At 41.4% G+C, this 26688-nt stretch overlaps 1 protein-coding gene across 8 annotated transcripts in view; it reads left to right on the top strand.

Annotated features, from left to right (window-relative positions):
• Positions 1–26688, top strand: part of NFIB (nuclear factor I B) — a 255948-nt gene that overhangs the window by 177413 nt on the left and 51847 nt on the right. For all 8 annotated transcript variants that reach the window (XM_075559923.1, XM_075559921.1, XM_075559922.1 and 5 more), the window contains one exon: positions 23293–23427. In XM_075559923.1, coding sequence (XP_075416038.1) covers positions 23293–23427 — 135 coding nt within the window. The remainder of the gene's footprint in view (positions 1–23292; positions 23428–26688) is intronic.

Below are 26688 nucleotides of genomic sequence, written 5' to 3'. Positions count from 1 at the left end.
AGATAATATACACCTCAAAGCTCATCAGAGTTCACTCGCCCAATGTCCCCTTTGTTCTACGTGATTCATTGGACTTTTGGCAAAATTATTTTCTTAGAGCTCACTGTGATGTACGTGACTGCTTGCGGTCTCTCTACACGAAGTGGTTTGATGGCAGAAGAACCACAAGTTCGGATCCAGTTAGATCAGTTTGCTCTTTTGTCTGAGGGCTGCTTCACGAGGGGGCCAAACATTGAGCGGTTTGCAGGTGCCCCAAACGGAAAGACCCCGTTTAAGGCAAGCTATCACCGATTCCCTCTGGAAGCAGACAAAGTATAAGCAATGAATAAGAGTAAGTAACGTCGGGTCTGGATCAGTCTCCGCAGATACAGCTACTTCCCAATGAAAAAGCACTTTGGGTGGATGGGTGGGGGATACATTTTAGAAATAGGTATTATTAGGCTGAGTTCAAATGTAGCCCCTTTCCTTTTTTTGTTATTTATTAGATTAGATGTATTTCATTAGACATATGCATGCCTTTCTCCTCACAATTATAGGGAGACCATTAAATATGGAAATTTAAAATATATACCATTAACTTTTGTTTCTATGTGTGCACAAATGCCATTTTATATTGATGACATTTTGGCATTTTAAAATCGTCTTTTAAGTCAAAGCTAAAGTGAGCAGAACTGTGTCATGGTTTCCTAGCCCAAGACTAGAGTGTCTGTGTGCGGGGTGCTGAATGTGTGTGTGTGTGTGTGTGTGTGTGTGTGTGTGTAAGGGTGCTGGGCGGGATTTTGAATAGTCTCAGGAGACAAGCAACTTCAAAGCATAGCAATTAAGGCCGAAGTCAGTTACTTAAAATTTCTTTGTTGCTGCTAAGAATTGTTCCACCGAGTGACCGCAGAAGTTAAATAATGGCAAATAATTGTCAGGCCGGGCATTGGCCTCTGAGTCAGATGGATCTCCTAGCATGCTGGAGTTTCTAAGGAGTACAGAAGGAGGTGGGGGGGCGGTGCGGCGGAGAGAGGAGCAGCCACGCTCTAAGGTGGAGACGTGAAAACAGGGTTGGGGAAGGCCCTGTGTGCCCTGTGATCGGGCCCTGGGTCAGTGTGCACAAGGACTGCAAAATCAACTGGCCAGACTTCCCTCTTCGAAGGCATCCCCAAGTCCCTCTTCAGGGAGCAGACAGAATCTTCTCTAGAAAACCTGACCCACCTCCATGCCAGCCCTGACTCCGGGCCCTTCTGCGCCTGCCACTACTGTCCTGAGAAAATCATCACTTCCTGTAACCAACGGGCTTTTGAGCTGGCCTGCCTCCTGCCCGTGTCCCTCCGTCATGCACCAGGCCCAAGTCATTTTTAGATTTGGGGAATGCGGAACTCGGGGCTTTCACATCACCATGCCCTCTGGCCTCTCTGCTTCTAACTATTCATCTGGCAATGTTTTTTTCCTTGGGTCACCCTTCAGATCTTAGCCTAAATCGAGGAATTTCCATCTAAATTAGTACTTCCTGTTTTTGTCTCTCTGCACCCAGCATTGTTCCTGCACTGTACTCGTTCACTGCCGTTACGTATTTATTTATGATTAATTGTTTACCTCTGACTGAGCCAAGAGAGCAGGAATGGCTGGTTCTGGAACCATCACCTCGCACAGTGCTTGGCACACAGTAAGGGCCCAAGCAGTGCTGGTGGGGTGAGTAAACCATCGACAGGCAGAAGACCAGTCTATAGAGAAGGCAAGGGATTACAGGGACTTTCAGGAGGGTTACCGAAGTCAGACTACAAAAACAAAATAATAATAAACCCAAATCTTCAACTTTTCCTATTGTATTGTTTGTTTTACTGACATTGTCGGTGTCTTCTAAACAAAACCATATTTTCCTTGTCAGAAAATGATGCTGCAAATAATTCTAATGGGAATAATAAGAAAACATTGTGAGTATGTGGGAACGGGTGTGTCGTTCAGAAGTGTCCGTGTTCTTTATTTTCTAAGAGTGTCACATTGTGAGAATTGATTCCTCCTTCAGCCTATTTAGGAAAGCCAATCTCAAATCATGTTATAAAACAGTTTTGAAAAGGAGAAGGGAAACTGCCATTCTTTCTCATTGTAAAAGCGTTATATTGTCTTGGCGATTTTCTTTTGTTGAGATGACTAGAATTATTGGGGGAGTCTGTGAGAGCATATTATAGGAAGATTCAGAAAGAATGATCCATTCTCAAGTGAGCTTAAAAAAAACCCAACTCTGTCATTTAATCCTGAAGACCCTGAAGACTTTGAGATGAGCACAATAAGCCATTGTGGAAGGAAGACCTCAACCACAAAAACTAGGGCAGTACAGTACTATCTTTACACATTTGCTAAGCCCAGTGCAGTCCTTTTGTTCCTAAGAAAATTGCTGTTTAAAAATTTCCAAAACAAAATGCCCTACATTTGTTCTTGTCCGTCTTTAAATGTTCTCCGGACACACTTGCCTTTCTGATGTACATGTTGAGGCCCACTGTGATATTCTTATTGGCTTTTGTCTCTTGTTTCTCCCACAAAGACCTGTGCTAATTGGTTCTGATTAACTATTTATTGGCTAATTGAAATATGTGTTCATTTTGTCTAAAATTTTCTATTGGTTACTTCCTTGGTGCACCTTGTTCTGCCATTGTTACCTTGGCTTTAAATTTTACTATAGTTCTTTGCAAAACTGATTTTTGATATAGGAGAATCAAAGATGATGGAATCATGGCTAATTGGTTGCATTGTTAATTCCCTCATAATCTGAAACTCCGACCTAAATCGATGAGATTTATTTGAAGTAGGCAAAAATAAAGCATTTACTATGATGAAATTGTAGACTTATTTAAAAGGGAAATAGGGGAAATATTAAAATATCTGTGTTAATATGGCACATGTTCAAGTAAATTTAAGCTTATCTTTGAATTCTTTGTCTCTACAAACTTTTTGAAGTCTCCTTAGATGACACAACATTGGCCATAAACCATTTTTATGTGTACAATTCAGGTATTACTAATTAACTTCATCACTTTATACTACTACTTCCACTCTGCATGTTTAAATGTTGTTCCCCCTAAACAATAACTTCCCATTTGCCCCTGATAACCACCGATGAACTTGGGAATCTGTACATTCCATTTGAAATCATATTTATTTTTTTTTCCTCCTGAGGCGGCTCAGAGGTTTGTTTACTAGCGAATGTATTTTTCTTAATATCACCAGTGTTTTCTGTGAATGGATTCTGATATAAGGGGGGAAAAGTAAGAGGGAGGTGTTGGTCCTCCCCCCATTTGTGATACTTTAAAGGACATCAATCCACTTCTGATATCTGTTTCCAGGATTCTAGCATACAATAGAGTCTATGCTAGACTAGTGGAAATTATTCACTACTAAGATAACACGTGTCCTTGCCGTTGTAAAAGTCCCCAAATCACCTAAGTCAGAATGGAAAGCTTCTAAAATAGTACTCAGTAGTCTTTTAGTGAGGAAAAGATAGCCTGGCAATTGTCCTTGTAATATACACCTGGAGGTTTCTAAATGAAACTTAATAGATTATCGGTGACCAATTGGACAATTTGGAATTTGAAATTACTATATAGATTCAAAAAGATTGTCATGCAGTAAAGTTTCATGAACGTTTGGATTTGAAATGAATGTGGATCAATTAACATTTATCAAATGCCAATTGTATGCCAGGAATTTTTCCTGGGCATTAGGCACACAAATAGGGGTAAAACGAGTTCCTTGGCCTTGACCTGATGAGCAGGAAAATAATATTACACTGTTTACAATAAAAGAGACTAGATAGAATACATAATGTGAGCCAGATTGTGGTTGGCAGTCTGAGGGATTATTCGCACGCTTAAGAACTAGTTTACAGTGAAGTGTCTTAAAAGGCTTACTATCACTCTTCACAGAATCAGCAAGTTGGCATGCTAGCGAAAACCAGCATTACTTAGTGATGGGCTGTTTGGTGATCACAGGTGTTAAGAATATATGAAACAGCACATTGGACTGACTACTAGGCAATGTTTAGGCACTGTGCTCTGATTGCGATAGATACTGGAAAAACAATACTCTTGATCTGTAAAATTTTACTGTGCTGTAACATTAATAAGACCCCTTTACTGGTCTTTATGACGTTTCATGTATTTCCACATCTTAGAGATGTATCTGTGATAATCACAAAGGATTTCTTTAGCAATCAAAGACCTAAACATTGCTCTAAGTTTCAGCTTGCACTATTAGAATTCTATAAAGATTCAATATTGAATGTCAACAGAATTTAATCAAATGATTCAAGGGAGCACTAGCGGCTAAAGAGTCCTAATTCCGCTTAGTACAATGAGCTCCACCAGGTAAATTCCGGTAAAGAAGTGGGTGGCGGTGGCAGTACGCTGATTAAATAAGAGACCAGCGTTCCTTAATGTTCATTTGAAGAACCATCACCGTCTAGGTACAGAGTGGTGTTCTAAGTTTGGAAAATGTCCCCTGCCCCCACAATGGATGTGTAATATATTTAGTATCCTCCTGCATTTTGTGACTATCTAGGAAGGGATATAGATTGAGAGTGTTTATAAAGTTTGTGACTCCAGAACCTTGTAGGTCCATGCAAGAATCCATCCACCAAGTTGATTCTACCTCACGGCAGTCCTATCAAACAGAGCAGAGTTGGCCCAGAGAGCTGCAAGCTGCCATCTTCACAGCCGTAGCCCACCACAGCTCTCTCGCATGGCATTGCTGGTGGACTTGAACCACTAGCCTGTCAGTTAGCATCCGTGCAGTGTATCACTGTACCAGGAGAGTACCTTCAACTCTCCATCAAACCAAATACTCCTTTAGAAGTTGATTCTCATCCTTACTGTCTGGATAGGACAAAGTAGAACTGCCCCAGCAGGTTTCCTGGCTGTAAATCTTTATGGAGCAGACTGCTCTGTCTTCTTGTACAGAGCAGCTTTCGGTTAGCTGCCAAGTCGAAGTACTACTAGGGCACACGATTTGAAAAACCGCGTTCCAGCCCAAATGAAAATCTGATCTTTGATATCTTCATGGTTTCTCTAGAGCAGTGGTTCTCAACCTTCCTAATGCCGCGGCCCTTAATACAGGTCCTCATGCTGTGGTGACTCCCCACCCAAAGATTATTTCATTGCTACTTCATCACTGTCATTTTGCTACTGCTGTGAATCGGCAACCCCTGTGACATGGTGGGTTGACTCCCAAAGGGGTTGCGACCCACAGGTTGAGAACCGCAGCTCTAGAGCTGTAGGAGAAGAATAACTGAACAGCTTCACATGTAGTTGGATAAATCTGATCGGGGGCTAATAGTATGAAAGTACTAGAAAAGTGTTAGGGAAACAGCTGAGTAACTTCAGTGGACCAACTTTTCAAGCTTCCTGTAGGGACCAGATAGAAAATCAACAGTCCGTTGCATTTCTAGAGCTTTGATCTCAAACATTAAATACCAAATGTACAAATACAGCCATGTGTCACTTAATGTCCATGCTATGTTCCGTTAAATCGGATGCTTTGTGACTTGGATGTTGTGGGAACACCATGTGGGAGTGTAGCCCTGCTCTTTCTTTAAGCTTCTTGAACAAGCTTTGTGCCTTAGCATGGATCCTCAACCCACACAATTAACATTGTCTCCATATCTTACATTGGAGCCATTTAGCAGCCTGAAGGATTTCTATTTATTTTTTATGATTGTCATGTGTCACATGTCTAAATTGTGAGCAATTAGAAATTTTAAGAAGTAGAAATTTGTTTTAGAAAATTGTTTTTGTTCACAGACTGTCCACCTTGGTGCTGTTTCTTAACCTTCGATGTCACTTCTAAATCAACGCTTCTCCTTTGTCTCTTGCTGCCGCTTCTCTGGGGTAGCAATTTTGTTTTCCTTTTTTGCATTTGAGAGCCGTGATTCATTTCTTGAAAGAAAATTATACAGAAAGATAACACTCAAGAGACACACGGTACACACGATGGGACGCTTCCGCCTACTGCCTATGTGGTTGGATCCTAAACGCTCTTAGATAGAAGGGACAGTGCATGCACAATCCAGGAGGACAGGAGATGCTGATGGCCATGCAAGTCTATGTACTGAAGGCTATACGTGAACTGTACCACCATACATCTGGCCATGCGTTCACTTTTGCATGTTTAAGCTACATTTGTGAGTGGGAACCTGCTGCATTTCCGTCAGCTTATTCTACAATTGGGCTTTCTGAACTCTATTATAACCTTAAGGGAGCCCTGGTGGTGTAGTGCTTTTGTATTGGCTGCAGTCCTCAGGGCCAGCAGTTCGAAACTACCAGCAGTCTGTAGAAGAAAAGGGGGTCTTTTTACTCCCGTAAAGCGTTATAGTATCGGAAACTCGCAGAGGCAGTTCCACCCTGCCCTATCGGGTCACTGTGGGTCACCATCAGCTTAAGGGCAGAGGGTGACATTATAACCTTGTATGACCCTGGATGTCTATGTGGCTGGCTGTTATCTGCATGGATGTCATGTGATGCACGAGTGTAACACAATTTGGAACAAAATCAGAGAGGTGGATGCTTTTCGTGGATAAATCTAATTTAATGTTTAAGCACATTTGTAATTCCCTTTCCCTCCCCCTTTAGTTTCTTATTATAGAAAATATCAAAACTAGAACTGAGAGAACCTGGTTAAGGTCTCAGCTGAAGCACGAATGACTCAAAAGGGCCATGCTTTAATCTCACCTGTTGGTCTCTGGACCATGGCAGGCTGGGGCAGACTGCTTCTCCCTTGGAAACTATGAGCCCGCTCTGCTCTGCCCTGTCGGGTCACTCTGCATTGGTATCAACTCCACAACCACAGGCTAGAGAGAACTGCATGGGTATTTACGTGAACCATATGGCACCGGAGAGCCAACTTTAGTGAGACCTCTCTCCGGTTGTTTGATTCACATTAGTTACACAGCCGTGGTGGAAGAACTCACACAGACATCTGCAAAACAGACAAGAGGAGGGCACGTTTTCGGAGAAGGCTTAAAAAAAAATTCTTCACATTGCTTACTTATGATGCAATACCAATGCTCTTGTGAGTGTTCTGATCAGGAATAGCATTTTCGAGGGTGCCAGCGCGCGTGCTTGTCAGGACGGATACTGAGTCATATGGGGAGGGCATACCCATGCTTCCATGCTCTAGAACCTTAATAATTTGAAAATGTAACATTATGCAAACACCCCCCCCTAAAAAACATAATTTGTTTGAAAGAATAACAACTTGCTGTTTCATTCTGACTTCCTAGCTCGATGGAACACAGCCTAAAAATAGGCTGGTGGGAACCACTTGGGCCACCTCTTGCCTCCCTGTCCTGGTCGGTCATGCGACATTTCTTGGAGTGGAAGAGGGTTTCATTTCGAATTCTTTGAAACTTTGGATTTTTTGTTGACGCTTATTTTGAATTTATATGGCAAGCTAGTTTCTTCTGAAGTCTATGGAGGGCTTCTGAAAGTTCATGGGAAAATACCATTATCTTTTTCATTCCATTTTTCCCCACACACTTTTTGAAGCCCCTCATATTATAAAGATCACGGGCAATAAAAACATTGGCATTTTGGATATAGGTCGCAGACTGTGGGAACCAGCAGGGTGGTAAATTTCACGCTTACTACTTTACAGCTCACTACACCAGTGACTGAGTGACTGCCTTGTCTCAGTGTCCAGGTCATCAGTGACACAACCTCGGTTTTCTGCTTCAGGGGCTGATATTTCTTTCTTTAATGTATTGCCTTTCAACCTGCTTAGGGCATTATTATGCATACCTCCCTAACTAGGAAAAAGTGACTAGTTGTCAGTATTTTGTCCCTCTTGTTGGATGGTCTCTGTTCTTATTTTTAGGAAGTATGTCAAAGCACATCCCAGACATGTCATCTTCATATATAAATACTTCAGTTAGCAGGTTCTAACGGAAAATGACTTTAAAAAAATATAACCACCATACTTTGATCGATCGATCTGGCAAATACAATGGTAATCCCCTAATGCCTTCTCATTTATAGTCCAGGTCTCAATTGTTTAGATGCCCTCAAACTTGTTCAGTGGTTAGCTTATTTGAATAACAGGGTCCAGGTATGCCTTTTGTATTTCCAGCCTGGCTTTAATGCTTAATAGTTGCCCTCCAACATTTCCCACATCATTTATTGAATAAGTTATCTCAAAGTCAAAGTTTTTTCAACAAATGTATACAAAAACGAGGAAGGCAGGAAATTACAGCCTTTTGTGGTTACCGTCTGCTGAGTACATAGTACATGGCACGCGTGCTGTAGGACTGAGTCTACGTGGAATTTCGCTTGAAACTTTATAAAACCCAACGATCTAGGTCTCTCCTCCACTTTGGAGCTCACGAAACAAACATTACAGTGACCAAGAATCTTCACATAGATCATGCATATAAGTTTGTAGAGTTTGAATGGAGGCCTTTATATATCCAACAGCATAACGTGCGTTCATGAATATTACATGCATTGCTTCCCAAATATATTCTGATGAGGTTATGTGTATAATTAGGAAACCAGCTACAACATCTCTGTTATTATGGCACCTCGTCATTTTTCCCCCTCCTTTAACCCATGAAAACTTCAGTACAGATGAATATACAGAATTTCAGATGGGTTTCTAGATTCTCAGGCTAGATTCGTGCTAAGAATCTCTTCTCCATTTAATAATAAGATATTCTTAATAAGTGACCCCAAAGCCTAGAGAGCCTTCAGTGGAGGTGTGGTGTACACCCTGTTTGAAATGAGCTATATGGATCCAAACACAAAAATCACACCCATGTTTGTTATCACATACAGAGGAATACAGAATGCTCCCAAGTCAACAGCACGTCATGGTTGTGGTTTTCCTACGTCATCATTAGTTATATGCACGGCATGTGCTATTGTGTCCCGTCATTTGCTGATGTGATCATTCCCAGATAATCACTCATAGGAGTTCAAGGTTATGGCTTGTAAAGAGGCCAATAATAAAGGGCAGCAACAATGAAAGGGTTTTTTGTAAGGGAACCCTGTCAAAGCCAAAGACCACCCCAGGCCATCTTTCAACGCAATTTTCCTACAAACTTTGTGAAGCCTCCCCGCCCCCGTGTGTGTGTGTGTGTGTGTGTGTGTGTTTTAGTTCTTTTCTCAGTTTCTGCTGAATGCCACTAGCACTACAATTGTGACCAGAACTCTAAAGACTTCTGGTCTCAGCCACATGCCTTGATCTCAGGAAATCTTGAGTTTTCTCTGCTGGCAAATTACGAAGTTGAATATACAGATTCCTTGATCTTCCAACACTTTCAGTTGTTGCGTCTTCAAGCTTTCTATGAACGAGAACATCCATTTCCTTAAAATGGCATTTTGTGGGTTTCTATTTGAATGCGGTGGCTCCCACTGACGAATGCAGGAGCTGGGCTGTTTGTGTGCTCGGTGGCACCATGTGCTTTGTCTGGTACCTGAGGAATGCAAAATTCCCCCAACTGCCTGCCTTGTCCTGTGCCATGCTAATACTGCACATGATTGATAGAGATTGAGTTATTATAACAGAACCTTGTTAGGGAATCAGTGTCTCCTACTTTGAAAATAAATTACTCAGCCAGACGGCAACATTTATTTTTTTCTAAATGACTAGAGATGTAGCAATAGGAGACCATTATCCTGTGACAATATTCTGTTTCATTGACATTATCTCACAAATGTAATTGGTCCATTACTAAATAGCGGTTTTGTTACTGATCAATTTCACGTGATTTCTAAAACCATTAGGAAAATAAATATGCCATTGTTGTAATTTCATAGACAGAATCTTCTTTTTTCTTCATTTACATTTGTTGGAGGGGGGAAAATAGATTTCGGCTGAACTTAAACACTACAATTTATACCAATTTTGACTACTTTTCCATTAAGAGAAACAGAATATTGTGCCGAGTAATCGTATTTGTATTGAGCGGCTAAACTGATGACCTGGCCATTTTCGTTGCATTTTCCACCCCCTCTACCGCACCAAACCACACCAGGTCATAATTGTTCCCAAGCAATTAGTTTACTCCCTCCGTGTAATGATTGTATTTGAAATAAGTTCGGACTATTTCTAAGGCTTTCCTGTAAATCCACTCAAGTGACACATCAGTTAAGTCAGCCCTAACCACTATCTGCCTGGACCATCACAGCCTGGGTAACAACAGAAATCTTGAGATGTCTTGTAGCATGCATGCTTCTAAATGCCTGGCTTTCCCCCAAATGTTCTCCTCTGAAAACTCATCTGTAATCTTGTTAAATTAGAACTCTTCCAGTATCTTTCTGACTTTTACAGTTAAGGTTACGGTATTGATTTTATTTTATAGTCCACGGCTCTCAGCTGCGCAACACTAATAAGCCTTCATAGCCACGAGTTTCCCCCCAGAGGCACAGCGAATAGCAGCTAGTTACCTATGCCAATATTTAATAAGCGGCTAAAACAGACTCCAAAGTCTGCATAATTGTTCCCTGTTCTTTCCCCCTTCCAAATTAGGTTTGCTGATGTTACTCAAGACACGTTACCGTTGCCTGTTTGGAAAGAGATGCCTTAATGGACACATGCATTTTGAAGTGTATGTGTTTGAAAGCCGTCTCTATGCATATAATATTCATTATTTCAGCACTCTTCTTCGTGATACAAAGAGTTGTAAAAAAGTGTCTCAGGAAGGTGTAGCTTTGTATAGAGTTTTGTTATATTTCCCCCCTCTACAACACCAATGGAAATCTCTATGGGAACAGACAGCCTCATTTTTCTCCTGCAGAGCCCCTCGTGGGTTTGAACCGCCAACCAGCTCAACGCCTCACCACTAACACCAGCAGCCTCCATTTTTTTTTTATAGAAGGATGTCATCAATAAGATTTATTCATGGTCCTTACTGTCTTGAGTTATACATTAAATCAAGTGACTCAAGGATTAGAGTGAGCATTTTTATTTATTTGACACAAGAATATGACATTTTCTCCTTTAAAAAAGAACAGTCTTCTTTTTAAAAATGTAGAGAGATTTAATCGCAGATATTATCGCCTCTTAACATATCTTCCCTTCCCCCACCTCGTAGAGTTGTTTTGGAGTGTGATAAATGTAAATATATATATAAGGAGAGACTTTCTTAACATGGCAACTAATTATTTTGAATCATCTGGCACCATCATCAGACTAGTGTAGTGGGATTAAGTCCATATGTCTTCTCATAACATTCAGAGATTTTCTTAACTTGGAGTATGTGGGAAAGGGCTTACTCACATTTGCCACACAGTCAGAAAATTGTACATCTAGAAGACATTCTCTTATTTTCTCAAAAATTATTGTTCTGTCTTGAGCCAGGTAAATTGGGAGTGTTAGTATTAAAACATCCCATTTTTTTCATTTTTCGGTGCATTTCATACATATGGCCGATGGGAGGTCTCTCCCTCTTACGTGCAGGATCCACATTGTTACCCCATCATCCTGAATGGTCTGTAATATGCTGCGACACTACAGCTAACACGTCTGCCTTCCTCCCTTCCCCTAAAAGATGCATATGTTACGATTTTTTGGTTATCGTAAAGGTAAGAGTTTTACGGAAATTTCGAAAATAGAAATGAAAACACAGATAAATACAAGATATTATATAAATAGATAAAATCACTGCAGTTGATCATCTAGCGATAGATGCTAAGTTATAGACTCGTTTTTTTGTCATTTGTTCATGATTTGCCTTTTATATAACATTAGGGACATTCTGCCATGGCTTCAGTTTTCACTTCGTAGGATGCTCTCCGTAACACACTACCTTTCTGAGACAGTCTTTTTTCCAAGGTCTACCTTGCTCATGTGACCTCTTGATATTTTCCAAGGTTTCATAGTACAAATATAGCTGTATATCATAGGAATCAATCTTTTTGATTTATTGGATTATTTCCTTCCATCCTTTCAGGTCTCCACTCTGTCTCCATACTACCAGGCACCAAGTAGATGCACAGTAAAATCTCCTTAAGAAACAAATGCACTCTCCGTGTAGTGTAGCTGAGTTAAGTGGGCATCCATTTCTAAGGCTATTGATAAATACAGGCCCAGCCTACAGAATGGCCCTACCAGTTTACAGTGCACTACCTTGCTTGGCTTCACTGCCATGCCCGTGCCATGTAAATGGACCATGTGACCCAGTAGGCAATTTTGAAGTGTGTCCTCTGACATGTGTCCTTAGCACAGTGCCTCTAAGGCCTTGGGACTCTAACCCTGTTGCCCCCCCCCCCCTTCACCATCAGGAATTATATCACGCTTAATTTTCCTAGGAGCCAGGATAACTCCATTTTCTACGGAGGGAAATGGAGAAATTGAGATGGCAGGTATAGCATTGTGTAAGACTTTCCACTAAAGGCATATCCTACTTGATATTCTTCCTTCCTTCCTCCTCTCACAATAAACACTCTCTCGGGACACTTCCTCTCCTCCCCCCCCTCCCTATCATGCCCCCCCCCCATCACTAGTTCTTTACCTACAGGTAAAATATGTTAAATATCAGTGTCACTTTCCAAAGAACATTTCATAGAACCAAATAAGTACAGCTTTAATAGGAATGTAGGACGCAGTCCTCGTGTAGCCGGATCATTGTGAGGTTTAGGGGACGCTTATGCCCTTGTAAACAATCGGCAAAGTCTCCTCTTCTCAATAGAGTTTACTTGAAGGGGGAACAAAAAAGAGGAAGCAAAACCATGGTCCTTCTTAGTATTCTGCAGGCAGAGTCTTCTAGCTGCTTTCTCGGGGCCCTTTGTGTTTTCTGAGCGTCGCTGATTTCTTTTCTCAGAACTGACTCGGGAAGTCAGCCTGAAGTGAGACTTTCAGACTTTTAGCTCCAGGATTGACCCTTGCAATGAGGCTGGATACTTTCTCATTTTCTACCAACAGCATGATTATTTCACACAGATAATTTCCTTAGTTTGGATGCCCCAGCATTTTTAGTGGAAAGAGGAAAGGCCCTTATGGAGCTGATCCTTTATTCTGTCTGGTTTGTGTCGGCGGAGAGCTTCAGTAGAGCGATGGGGCTGTTAATTATCCTTGTCTTCATCCAACATTGAGTTTGGTCTCTAAAAATATATATATTTTAATGTCAAAAGTACTTGTAAACCTATCATTCATATAGACCAGTACGCACACACACACAAGTCAGAAAGCACTGCTATTGGGGTTCCAATTCATATATTCATGGATTTCTTCCAAGTAGTTTGTGCCTTAAGGAAAAAGGGACTATGGGTCATATTAAAACTGGTTGAATTCAAGGCAGAGAGGTCAGCCCCTAAGGTTGGGGCTCCCAAATTAGTGATCTGGACACATTTCCCTAAGGGATACAGAGTAATCCTTGAAGGAATTTTAACAAAAAAATTAAAAGTGCATTGGTGAGAAAAAGGGTCAGGAAAGTCTGAGGACTAACAAGGGCTGCCCCAGGAGAGTTTTGTAGGGAAACCTTATTGCATCTATCTGACAGCCCTGCTCTCGCCCCAGCTGTGTTTGCTCCCCAGCACCAAAGACCACTCGGTCCCTCCAGGAAGTCTCACAGCCATTTGACAGGATGACAATCCCACAGTGCAGAGTTCTTCGTTCTTTCAGGGAGAGTCAGAGAGCTGAAACCACCACCTCCAGGCGCGTATAGACCTAGACAGAGAATATGTCGAGTAGTTTCAGATTTTGATATTTTTATTTAATAAAAGTTCATATGATTTTGTGACAATTTTTGACTTCCTTTTGGGTGTGCACATATACATGGAGCTGTATCATGTGCACAAGGGACTTGGGAAGTTCATGGGAAAAGCCCATTGTCTTTCAGTTCGCTTTTCCCAAAAAATATTTTGAAGCTCTCTCATGGATACCAAAACTTAACTACTACCAAGTCAGTTCTGACTCATAGCAACCGTATAAGCTATAGTAGAGCTGAGACTTTAAGCCATATGGCCTCATCTTTCTGTGTGAGAGTGCCTGCTGATCTTGAGGTGAGCAGCCTGGCACATACCTCCCCAAACCACCAGGTCTCTTATTTATATAAATTTCTAAAACCTATATGCCCCCTCTCCCCTGCAAGTAAGATAAAGGAATCTGAAAATATATGTGGAAGTGTTAATAAGACTTTCTGTTATAATCTTAGAAGATCCTACCAAAGTGAACTATGTCTAAGTTAAAACTTCCCACCTATATGCATCCATTGTACCTTAAATTTTCTTCTCCAGAGGGGGAATAATACCTTAAAATGATCGGTGACTTGATAATGTAAAACATTAAGAAGTGATTTTAACATTGATTAGAAATATTTTTTGAATTACTGTACTTTCAACCACTTGGTATTAATATATATTGTAATGTTCAAATAAAACTCACTGCCATTGAGTTAGTTGATGCTGCCTCACAGGGAGCCAATAAGACAAGGTGGAACTGCCCCCGTGAGTTTCTGAGACTGTAATGCTTTATGAGAGTAGAAAACCCCGTCTTTCTCCCTTGGAGCGGCTGGTGGGTTTGAACTGCTGACCGTGTGGGTTAGCAGCTCAACAAGTGACAACCATGCCAAAGTTAAATACTAGAAAATAAGAGAAGCCAGAAACTGCTGACTTGAATCTGTGGTCTTCACTTAGATTTGTTCATAAGTATGGTAGGTAACTATGGAAGGTAGTAACTTCGTGGGAAAGGATTGGACTTTTAAAATATTTAGCAGCAGTACGCTTTGTTTTCCATCAGGCAAGTCTATTTTCTAAATTATAGTCAAGGCAGCGTTAATGTATTCTAATTTAGAGTTATGGTGCTCTGAAAACAGTACCTTCCAGGAATTCAAAGATGCTTGTTTATGCTCTTACATAATTGGTTTGAAATAGTTGTAAACCATAAGAGTGATTCTAAGGAGAAAAGTGGGAATTTTTTTGTTAAGCAAATGATGCGTTTTCTGCGTCAGTCATAGAAATCCGATTTGTAACCTTAATCTCTTTGAACATATTGGAAGAGGTACCATATTGCCCCACTGTATGTGAAAAAGGAGCAGGTGTCCCAGGCAGGCAGGTGTTAAGGTGGCTGTCTGAGCTTGCCCTAGATCACTCGTTGACTTCAGTGAAGTTCTATTAACAGGTGGCTAACTGATTGGAGTGGCATGTGACAGTTATCCCGGGAGCAACGTAGACGACAGGCTGCTACAGACTGAGGAAAGGGTCTTTGCTTTGATGAAGAAATTGCCAAAACCCATGTCTCATTAGTGTTTCCTGAGGTTCTTTGGAAGTGAACAACAGTTTAATTAAGGGCTGACGTAAACACATTTCTGCACACTTTCCCTGAAGCATTTTATCACATTAGAATTGATCAAAACTGTTGCCTTGGGCTGACTTGAACAGATATACATCTGGAGCGCCATTTGTGCAAGCTGCTGACGAGCAGAGTGCATACGCTGCGTATCACGGCAACGCGCTGCCTTTGTAGATGAAATTACCTTGTTGGGAGATGGGTTGAGCTCACTCTTTATTTACTTAAGCCCGTGTCTCTTTGAAGTGATGCTGTGAAATGAATGACCCACCAGGGCTGAGGATGTGTACATGTTAGAGTGCCAACCGTTATGCCATGGTTCGTCAAAATGACGAGGGCACTTGATTTTACCAAATACTAAGAGATACACGGGAGTCTGAATTGAACGAGATAGCTTACATCAGTAGCCTATTAAAATCTTCCTTACCTAGTGACCATTTATTTATTTATTTAAAATCATTTTATTGGGGGCTCATACAGCTCTTACCACAATCCGTCCATCCATGTGTCAAGTACATTTGTGCCTCTGTTGCCATCATCACTCTCAGAACATTTGCTTTCTACTTGAACCCGTGGTATCAGCTCCTCATTTTCCCCTCCCCCCCCACCTCCCCTCATGAACCTTTAATAATTTATAAATTATTTTTATTTTGTCATGTCTTACTCTGTCTGATGTTCCCCTTTACCCACTTTTCTGCTGTCCATCCCTCAGGGAGGGGGTTATATGTAGGTCCTTGCTACTGGTTTCCCCTTTCTACCCCACCTTAACCTCCACCCTCCAGTATCGCCACTCTCAGCACTGGTCCTGAAGGGATCATGGTCCTGATTCCCTGTGTTTCCAGTTCCTATCTGTACCAGTGTACACATAGTGATCTTTTATTATGTACTGTAATAAGACTGTTGGTTTCCAAAGCCACAGCTAATTGTCCAATTATAAATCTAACCGTAGTATAGACGACGCTGAAGAATAACACCAATGTGAATCTTCCTTCTCTTTTTAATTAGCCTCTCTGATCTTTTGTCATTAAGATTTCTTCCTCCATGCTCCTACTATCGGAATGGCAATTACTGAATGAATGCGGTGTTTGATCTGCCCTCTCCTTTGAACTGCCAGCACCAGTAGCCCAGAGACTCTGGTAATGTTGATGCAGCAAAAATACCACCAGCGGGGGACTTTGAAGAACAGACATGGATTTTCTCACAATTCTGTAGTCTGGACGTTTAAAGTCAGGGCACTGGCTCTAGGGGCAGGTTCCTCTTTATGTCGTTCAGCTTCTGGTGTTGTTAGTTGCTCTTAAATAGATTCCAACACATGGTGACTTCCTGGAGAAAAACCACTCATAGGGTTTTCCAGGCTAGGACTTCAAAGAAGCAGATCACAAGGTCTCCTCTGTCTCTGGGCCGATTCAAACCGCCAACCTTATGCTTAGTAGTTGATTGTGCCACCTGAGAACTCAGCTCCTAGTGACTGCTGGCAATCCTTGACACCCCTGGGCCTGTGGCTGGATCTGGTTTTGTCACCATATGTGCCCTCCCACCCCGCCCCTTCCAATGTGTGTCTTTGTTTATTCTCCTCATGTTAGAGGACATCTCGTAGAAAACATTCGAATCAGGACCCACTTGCTTTCATAGGGTCTCCTTAACCGAACAAGAGAAATACCTATTTTCAAACAAGATCATTTTGGTAGGTGTTAGACATAACTTCCAGTCCCTCCCAAACCTTATGCCTAGCCACAGTTCCTTATGCTTACCTTTGTTTTCTCTCTTCGCTCACCATCCAATGACTCATTACTCATCGTCCGGTGATAGCTATTTGTGCAATCAGGATTTAAAAATCTACTGATCTTGCTTATTGCACGTACTCTGCACTACCACTTGCCAGCCCTCCATGCACCTTCATTTATCTGCAAGATGACCAAGGGAATTCCCTGGACTCACTGGTTTCCTTACCATCACTACCTCCTCTCAATCCTAGTTTTTGCTCATTCTCCTCCCAGGTAGCAGGTTCGCTCAGCCTCCACATCTTTTACGTCTTTGAAAAATATTCTTACACAGGAGATCAGCCATTAGTCAACTCAGAAACAAGATCAAACAAACCATGTGCTGTGGATAGTATGAGTGTAACATAATCATCGTGAAAGAAGCCAAGCCATCAGATAATATAAGAAAGAAACACAAGATCATCAATGAGATCCAGACCTGAACATTTCCTAAGAGGGTATATTCGAGAGGAAAATAAATCAAATTGGTTCAGGGGCTAAACTAATGTCCTTCAGGTAGAATGATAGGTTGGTGTAGCGAGGTGCCCTGAAGTCAATTCCAACTCATGGTGGTGACCCCATGTGACAGAGTAGAACTGGCTCCGAGGGTTTCCAAGGCTGCACCCATTATGGACAACAGCTTACCACGTCTGTCAATCATGGCATTGGGCTGGTTGGGCTCAAACTGCTCCACTTTCGATTTGCAGTTTAATGTTTAGCCTTTTGCGATACCAACCCTCCTTGAAGAAAGCATGTTGTGTACTGTCAAGTTGATTTCAACTCATATCAATTTGATTTCAACCCTACAGAACAGAATAGAACTGCCCTACCATGTTTTCTAGGCTGGAATGTTTCTCAGCTCTTTTCCTCTCAGGGTAACGGACTAGATTCTCAATCTTTCAATCAAGTGCATCACCCCTGCACCATCAGAACTCCTTGAGTAAAGAGAGCCCATCGCCCACTGCCACAATCTAAATCTGACTCACAGGAATGCTATAGACACACTAGACTGCCCCATGACCTTTCCAAGGCTGTGAGTCTTTATGGAAGCAGATTTCTGGGGATATTTTTGCTTTAAGCTTAAAGATGCTCTCAAGGACAGTAGTGTCAGGAGTTCATTCAATTTTCATGGCCCTAGGAGAGTCGGAAATCATTGAGAATTAGAGATTTGTTCTCTATTTTCTCCCTCTGACCAGGACTCTTCTATGGGGCATTTGATCAAAGTATTCAGCAATGGTAGCATGTATCATCTCTTCTAGTCTCGTGACAAAGGAGGCAGCTCACAGAGGCAATTAGCCATACCCATCCTCCTATTCCTGATTCTCCTCCTTCCTCTGTTGTTCCAGATGAGTAGAGACCAATTATTATGCCTTGGATGACTGCTTGCAATCTTTCAAGACCCCAGGCATCACACATGGAGTTAGGAGGTAGAACAGATGCACTAAACATGTTATTAGGCCAATTAACTGGGATGTCCCATCAAACCATGACCCTAAGCAAGAAACTAAATCCCATGATGTTTTTGATTATATATAAGTACCTTCAGCAGCTACTCTTTTTCTTTATTTTTGTCCTTGTTGTAAATATACCTATCACACATTTTTGCCAATTCAGCTTTTTGCAGGTGTGCACCTTATTGACGCTAATTACCATAATCAGCTGTGCAACCCTTCTCTTTATCAACGCGATATTTCCATCCTCATGAACCCCCGCTTCTAGCCCTCTGGTCCCTGACTACCACTAGCGAACTTCGTTCTCAATGCATTCTCCTCTTCCTGTCAGTGAGGTCATCCACTGTCACTTTGTGATGGACATTTCACTCAGCGTGCTGTCTTCCAGCTTCATCCAATACTCGAGCACATACAACGATTTCAGGTCTCCCACTGGCAGAGTCATATTCTCTTGCGTGTACACACCACACTTTGTCCATCCACTCATCCAGCGGTGACCATTTAGGTTGTTTCTATCATTTGGCTTTGTGAATCATGCTGCAGTGGACATTTCTGTACAAGTCTCCGAGTCTCTGTTTTCAAGTCGTTGGGGTACACGCTTAGAAGTGGAATTGCTGGGTCATACGATAGTTCTATTTTTTGTTTTGGTTTTTGAGGAGTGCCCCCCCCCTTACTGGTTTTCAAAGTGCCTGTACTGTTTCCATATTACGTGCCCCTCACCAATGGGTAAGACTTCTAATCGCCCCACATCCTTGCCACTCTTTGTAATTTGCTGTTTGATGTTAAAGTTTACAGTGACCTTCTATACAACAAAACAAAACGCTGTCTCCCCTGTGTGAGTCAATTGCTGCAGTCTTCGTACCAACTCAGCTGGAGGGTGCCTTTCTCCTGTTTGTTGGCCCCTGTACTTTACCATGCATGATGTTCTTCTGCCAAGCCTGGCCTCTCCTGGAAGCCTGTCCCAAGGTCTCACGATCCTCACTTCGAGCCATCACAGTGGGATTGAAAGGCCATTTCATTGTCTTGATTCGAAGCTCTCTGATGGGCAGGGATGCTGCTAAGAATCCCTTCATGTGTTCGGTGTTTTTTTGAATGCCTTTTTTGGGTGAAATGTCTATTCAAGTCCACTGACTCTTTAGTGGCCAGGCTATTTATCATCTTATTAAGTTGTCAACGTTTTACATATTTTGCCTTTTGCATTCTTGTCTAATACATGGTTTCCAAATATATTTTCCCACTGAGCTCGTCATCTTTCCACTTTTTGGTAAAATCCTTAGATGGAAAAAATTCCTGACAATCCCATTTATTTTGTCTTCTGCTATTTGTGCTTGTCTTGTTACATTAAACAGCACTTTATTGACAGCTGGACCCAACAGCATCGCCTCTGCTTTTTCACCTAAGAAGTTATTGTTTGTATTTAGGTGCTTGATCCATTTAGAATGTATAAGAGTCCATTTTAAATTAAAAAAATTGGAATGGAAACTTAACAGAGGGATAAGAAAAGGGGAATCTTTTCACTTCTAACAGTCAGTATTTCTTGGGTTTAATTTTCAGAAGGCAGGCATCTATATTTGTAGTATTCCCTTTTGTAATTGGGTAGCTCTTAAGTGAAATTCAGAATTATTATCCTTATTTGCTCTGTCGGGGTTGCTCAGCTGAAATGAGCACTTCAACACAAGGCAAGTGTCTATCTCCCCAAATCATTGGAACTTATCAACAAGTTTACCGGAATGCTGCTCCCAATGACACAGTCGTTTTTCGATGGATCAAACACTACGAAAGCTCAAGTAGACCTCAGATGACGTCAAGGCAGAGAGAGGTCAGCTAAGAAGGTTCAGGTGACTAGAATTTGGGTCTCCAAAAGGGTAATCTAAAAAGATTTTCTCGAGAGAGAGAGAGGCGGGGTCCATTTTGAAATCATTTGAAGGAAATTGTAAACTGCACCAATGAGAAAAAAGTCAGGACATTTCAGTCAAGGATGTTCTCCCAAACATGGCAGTGCCGGCGCTCATTCTCCAAGGGCGGCACCAGCTGTCCTGTGAGAATTTTGTTGGATGGAGAAACCTTACTCCATCCACCCTCCTGCCCAGGTCTCACTCCCCCTTTACAGCTTTTGTTCCCCAAGTTCCACGTACCTGTGATGTGCCTCAGTCGAAGAGTACAGAAACCTTTGGGGGAAAACTCTCATCGCCCGCGGGTCGATGCTGACCTTATAGGACGGAGTAGAAGGGCCCCGTAGGTTTCTGAGATGGTTACTCTTTACAGGAGTAGAAAGCCTCATTTTTTTTCTACCCCTGGAGCAGCTAGTAGTTTCAAACTGCTGACCTTGCAGTTAGCAGCCCAACTCATAGCCACTATGCTACTAGGTCAAGAGATGGAAATACCGCCCTCCACAGTACATAGAGCTAGATGTAGGCTTTGTCAAGAAATGATAGCTTCAGGCTTTGATGATTTTGTTGGATGAATGTCTGTGACTTTGTAGCAGCGCTTTTTGACTTACCTTTATTCGTTAGACATTTTTGGGCAGTTATTGGTACCTGCCCACTATGTAAGCGCCGGAATGCTAAAAGGAAATGCATAGTTTTATTAGATGTTAATTTTTCAAGTGATAAATTTTAAAGATAGTGGGTTTTTCTATTAATAGTGCCCTGAACGCTCCATTCAAAAATTACTATAAGTGCAATAATATATACAAATATATATATATTTATGTGGTAATAGTTTTACTTTTTAGTCTTTTAATAAAAATTCCTTGGGGGCGGGGCCCCAAAATTCTTGTCATTAAGAAATGTGTACTGAGATATCTGTAGGTGAAAATATATGATGTTCCAAATCTGCTTTAAAATAGTACTAGTAGGGGTGGGGGATGAACAGGAGGGTTGAGGATGAAATGAGATCGGCCTTAATGCTGGGAATAGTTGAAGCTGAGTAATGGGTACATGGGAGTTCATTACTATCGCATGAAGTAAAAGAACAGACTTCATAGTTCCTATCATTTTTGGAATGATGTACTATCAATTTACAAATCTTCACAAACATCAAAATTATTCAAGGTTTCCATTCAGGATACCTCTTTTCTACCAGTCACAGGTTCCTCGTGGTCCCTTTTCCAGCAACTGTACCATGTAATCTCTTAGTCCCCAGGGTGGAAATCTCTACGCCATTACCCGTGCAGTGGAGTTAATTCGGTTCATCTATCGCATTAGCTTCTTTCCTACTCTTATGCCAGGCTCTGATGACCTAGCTTCTGGAAGTCATACTTGTGCCACGAAGGAGGGCAGGCCCTCACGTCATACTGCTTACAGTCTAACCCTTCTTTTTCCATTGTCCATGTCTCCTGCTGGCTTTTCCCTATGATAATGCTGATAGAGATTCAACTCTGCCATTATCAAGCTGGCATCGTGGCGGACATAAATCAGGCCTCTGGTAGATCTCTAGTGAATGACTGTTCATTCATCTGTCACCTCCAGTGTTGTCCATTCTGGTGAATTCCTCCTCTATCTCCCTTTGGGACAAACGGTTTTAAACTGTAAATGTGATTGTCGTCCCTCTCTCAGAAACCTCCCATCAGGATCTGGCCCAGACATTTCCATCTTCTCCCTCTGGGTTCTGCCAGCTGCTCTCTCCTTCATCTCTGTGCCACAGACTACTGATAGATCTTGATTGTTTTATACCGACATTTCTTCTCTCTAGGTAGGTCATTCCAGCTACGTTTTTAGCACAGTTGCTCTGGGGATGCCTTCTTTTCCATGGGGAGGCTGATGACGTGGTCACTGCTATAGGCATTGAAGCAGCAAATGTGACAGTATCCCTGATCTCATCACTTCTTCCTTCAGGACTGTTGAGAACCATGACTTCCATTTCCCTCTTTGCTAGCAGGGCACATCTCTCACTCCCACTGCCATAGAGTCAATTCTGCCCCACAGGACAAGCAAGAACTGCCCCTATGAGTTGCTTGAGACTGTAACTCGTTACAGAAGTAGAAAGCCTCGTCTTTCTCCCTCAAAGTGGCTAGTGGTTTCAAGCTGCTGATCTCGCACACCTCTAGAGCAGGGATTATGTATGGTTTTTTTGTTTGTTTTGCTTTTTTTTAAAATCCTCACTTTATCTATCAAATTGAAAGACCCCAATAAACACATGCAAAGTGAACAGATTAGAGAATGGATCTTTTTGCTAAGTGACTGATTTTTCCATAAAAGTGTTAAATTGATAATATAATTGCCAGGGTACCCAAAAGTGGTTTTTCACATTTGTATCAGTATTTCTTATGTGTTTGTTTGCTTTTTTTTCCCACAGCATAATCACGTGGTCAAAGAGCAAATACATGTATTTTTTTGTGTAAATGAAATGTTGAGTTAACAAAAATGGGGGTGTGTGGGTTAGGCTTTGAACCAAGGGACCAAAGGAAACATAGTATTCTTGTTTTCAAAAGTTCAGGTTTGATTTTGTTTAACAGTAGAAATTATCCTAAAGATAATTTTCAGAACTCTTTGAGTTAGCATCCATGGAGACTCTACGTGACAAATACATCAAGCCTTCAACATAGCCAGGTCATTGACCCTAAACGTACATCTTGTGAAAGAGGCAACGTACAAAACAACCTATAGACTTGAGGATACGCCGAGCTTTTCAGCGCATTCTTTAGTGCCGTTTTTGTGGTAAAATTAAGTGCGTCAGCTGATCTTCGGGTTGGCTTATACTCGAGTATATACGGTAATGCAATGTCCGACAAGGAAGTCTCTTATTATGTTCCCAGGAACCCTCTCGCTAAGGAGGTCTTCCAGCTTGTCTTTTGTCCTCACTCCTGCCCGCTTCCCTTGCAGATATGTCTTCTCCAACTACTATGAAGAAGCCTGAAAAGCCGTTGTTCAGCTCGACGTCTCCACAGGACTCTTCCCCCAGACTGAGCACTTTCCCCCAGCACCACCACCCCGGAATTCCTGGAGTTGCGCACAGTGGTGAGGAGTGTCAAGCATAGACGCACAGTCTCCTTCTAGTCTGCAGGGCCCAAACCCTCAGGGGATGGAGCAAAGGCTTCCCATTGTGGCTGTGGTGATCATGTTTGCACAACCAAAGGGGGGGCATCATTGATAAAATACCTCTCCCCCACCTCATTTCATAAGAAGCAATTCTCAAAGCAGTACAGTTCTAAAACGCTTGTGTCTGTATTTTTATGTTGCCTCTACTGGAAATTTTACAATCAAAAGGAATTAGAAAATATGGGATACACAGTTAACTATAGCTTCTGCATTGGTCCTTATGCTTAATATTTTTCTAAGGAAAAGATTTGATTAGCAAGCATGTTTCTGAGTTTAGAGTATCTCTAAAGGATTGAATATCTGCAAACATAATTTCTATATATATATATTCTCTTTAAAAAAACCTTCATTGCGAATTGTGTGAAGTCTTAAAGAGCTGAACACCAGTTTTGCATTCAACAATTCGGACACATTTTATTTCAACTCACTCCCATGTACTAGCATTTAACCCACTTCCCCCTGCAATTCCGACTTCCATTTCTCCTTCTTTTCTAACCTTTTAAACTTTGTCCTTGGGTTACTGCTGTCCCTTGACCTGCTGATTCTACCACGGGGGTGAGTTCAGTGTTAGACCTGTAGCGTGAATAAAGGCCATAGTCCTGGGGGTTCTACCAGACTAGTCAGCCTGCATGATCTTATGACTCTGAGTTGTGTTCCACATTTTCCTCCCACTCTATCGAGGACCTTATTATAGGACCCCTTTCATTGCAATTAGTAGTGGTAGCCAGGCACCCCAAGTTCTGGTCTCTGGGTTGTGGGGAATGATGTTTGTGGGGTCCATTGTGAGTCCATTATTCAACTCGGTGTTTCCATATGCAATTTAACTGTCATCCAGAAGGGGAGAGACCAGTAGTGACACCTTAGATGACTGCTCATTACCTTTTAAGACCCAGTCAGTATCCCTCACTAGAATTTAGAACATTGTCTTTGCGAGCTGTCTTATGCCAGTTGACCTTGGTGTCCACCAAGCCTAGAGTCCTGACCCACCAGGCCCAATGACTCACTCCATCAAAGTATTTTGGTTATGTTTGATAAATGTTCATCAAGTTGACCCCTATATGCTCCAACACACTCGCAGGTGTATTTTCAGTGAAGGTAAACGCACATATAAAGTTATTATTTGACTTATCTCTCTAGATTGATAGATACACTCCCACTTTCCCTTCATGCCTGTTCAGCCTACATATCCAAGCTTCTACTAGTAGACCACCAGTATTGCAAAGTTGTACATATAACAATAATTCTCTCTATTGTTTTTAACTCTTGTTCACCTCCCAGTATCTTCCCTGCCGCCATCATTTTGCCAGTCTTTCTTATTGCATACCAACTCCCCCTGCATACAAATCATACTTGTCCACCCTTCTTTCATAAGCATCTCCCCCTCACCAGTGTCTTTCCTCATCTGTTCTGCTTGTTTCTTTCAGTGTAGGGAAATATTTTCTTGTTTTTCTAAAATAGGCATCACACATTTTTTTCTATATACAAATCAATATTTTTGGGGGAATTAAATTAATTAAAAATAAGTATTTAACAGCTGTTTTATAGTCACATTCTTCCTTTCCATTATATCTAATATTTTAATTAAAATAGGAAAAAGAGCCCAATATTTTACACTTGTAATGTAAGCTCATCATGGCAAATGGAGAAATATTAAAATTGTCAAGTATTTTGATTTATCTTGGATCCAACAGCAATCCCCATAAAAGTGACACTCAAGAAATCAAACAACATATTGCACTAGGCAGATCTCCTACACAAGACTTCTTTAAAGTGTTCAAAGTCAAAGACATCACTTTGAGGACAAAGGTATACTTGATGCTTGGTATTTTCATATGCATGGGAAATCTAGAGAATGAATAATGAAGAGAGAATAAGAATGAATGAATTTGAATGATGGTGTTGGCAAAGAATACTGAATGTACCAGAAGAGTGAACAAATATGACTTGGAAGAAGTACAGCCAGAGGTTCTTTAGAAGCAAGGATGGTGAGACTTTGTCCTATATACATGTTATCCAAAGGGACTAATCTCTTAAGCAGGACATCCAAACTTGCTAAAGGTTCTTTTAAAAGAGGGATGAGCCTAAAGAGATGAATTGACACATTGGCTGCAACGTTGGGCTTAGCCATAGGAACAGTTGGAGGATGGCCGAGACTCGGCAGTGGTTTGTTCTGTTGTGCATCGGGCCACTATTAGTGGGACCATGCAACTGTACCGATAAAAGTTATGATGACCTCGAAAATCAGGAGTGAGTTAAAATTAATAAACGGTCTTACAGACTTTCAATCTTAGCTCTACACATTAGTAAACTAAGATTTAGATACACAAAATGTAATACTTAAATATTTGTAAAGTTTATTCTATTTGTTCTAAATGTATATGTTGACAATTCTTTGTCCCTCACTCCAGTGAAATCTCATTTTCCCATATTTACTCCAAGGATGTAACGTCTCTTAAAGGCTTAACTTTGGTTTCTATGTGTGTGCCAATATCTGTTGTCAGTACAATTTAGAAATAGATGCTTTTTATTGTCATCATTAAGGCAATATAAATTCGAGAGGAGAAATACACAATTTAATGTGGTACACAAATGTTTCAGTTTATTCTTTGCGTTGCTGTTGAAGATTAGTAGCTATTTCTTAGACTTTAATCATTGAATTTTGAAAAAAAATAATTCAAATTGTCCATTTATATCAGATTAAGATACTAATACTCCTAAAGCTGTAAAGAAATGAGCAAAATCATTTAATATGATGAAATGCAAGGGATCTACGTAAGTCTTTTATCTTAGCCCTTTATCAGCTGTGTGTTCAGCACAGTCTTGGGCTGTTCTCTCTAAACGAGCAAATTCAAGGAAATGGTTAACATGATCACCGAGGCTGGCAGGTCCTGAATCCCTAAGTCAGGTGTCACCTACAGGAACTTCCTGATTTATGTGGTTTCTGGGGTTCATGCACCCAGAAGGGAAAAGACAGGCAACAGGCTGTTGGCTCATGGGACTGGAGAAGTGGGCAGATTCCAAAATTTTGTGGTCAGGTGATAGACTACTGGTTGGTATACAGAGCGACAGAAGTGACATATCCCAGTCCATCAGCAGGTCGGATGACAGCCTGCCAGCTCAGGTCCCAAGAAACAAGTTACATGAGGACAAGCCAGATGCAGAATCCAGATCATAAAATGA

Source organism: Tenrec ecaudatus, chromosome 10 (assembly GCF_050624435.1).
Source record: "Tenrec ecaudatus isolate mTenEca1 chromosome 10, mTenEca1.hap1, whole genome shotgun sequence".
NCBI lineage: Eukaryota > Metazoa > Chordata > Mammalia > Afrosoricida > Tenrecidae > Tenrec > Tenrec ecaudatus.
The sequence above is the reverse complement of the archived record's forward strand: the minus strand, read 5'-3'. Positions and strand labels throughout refer to the sequence as shown.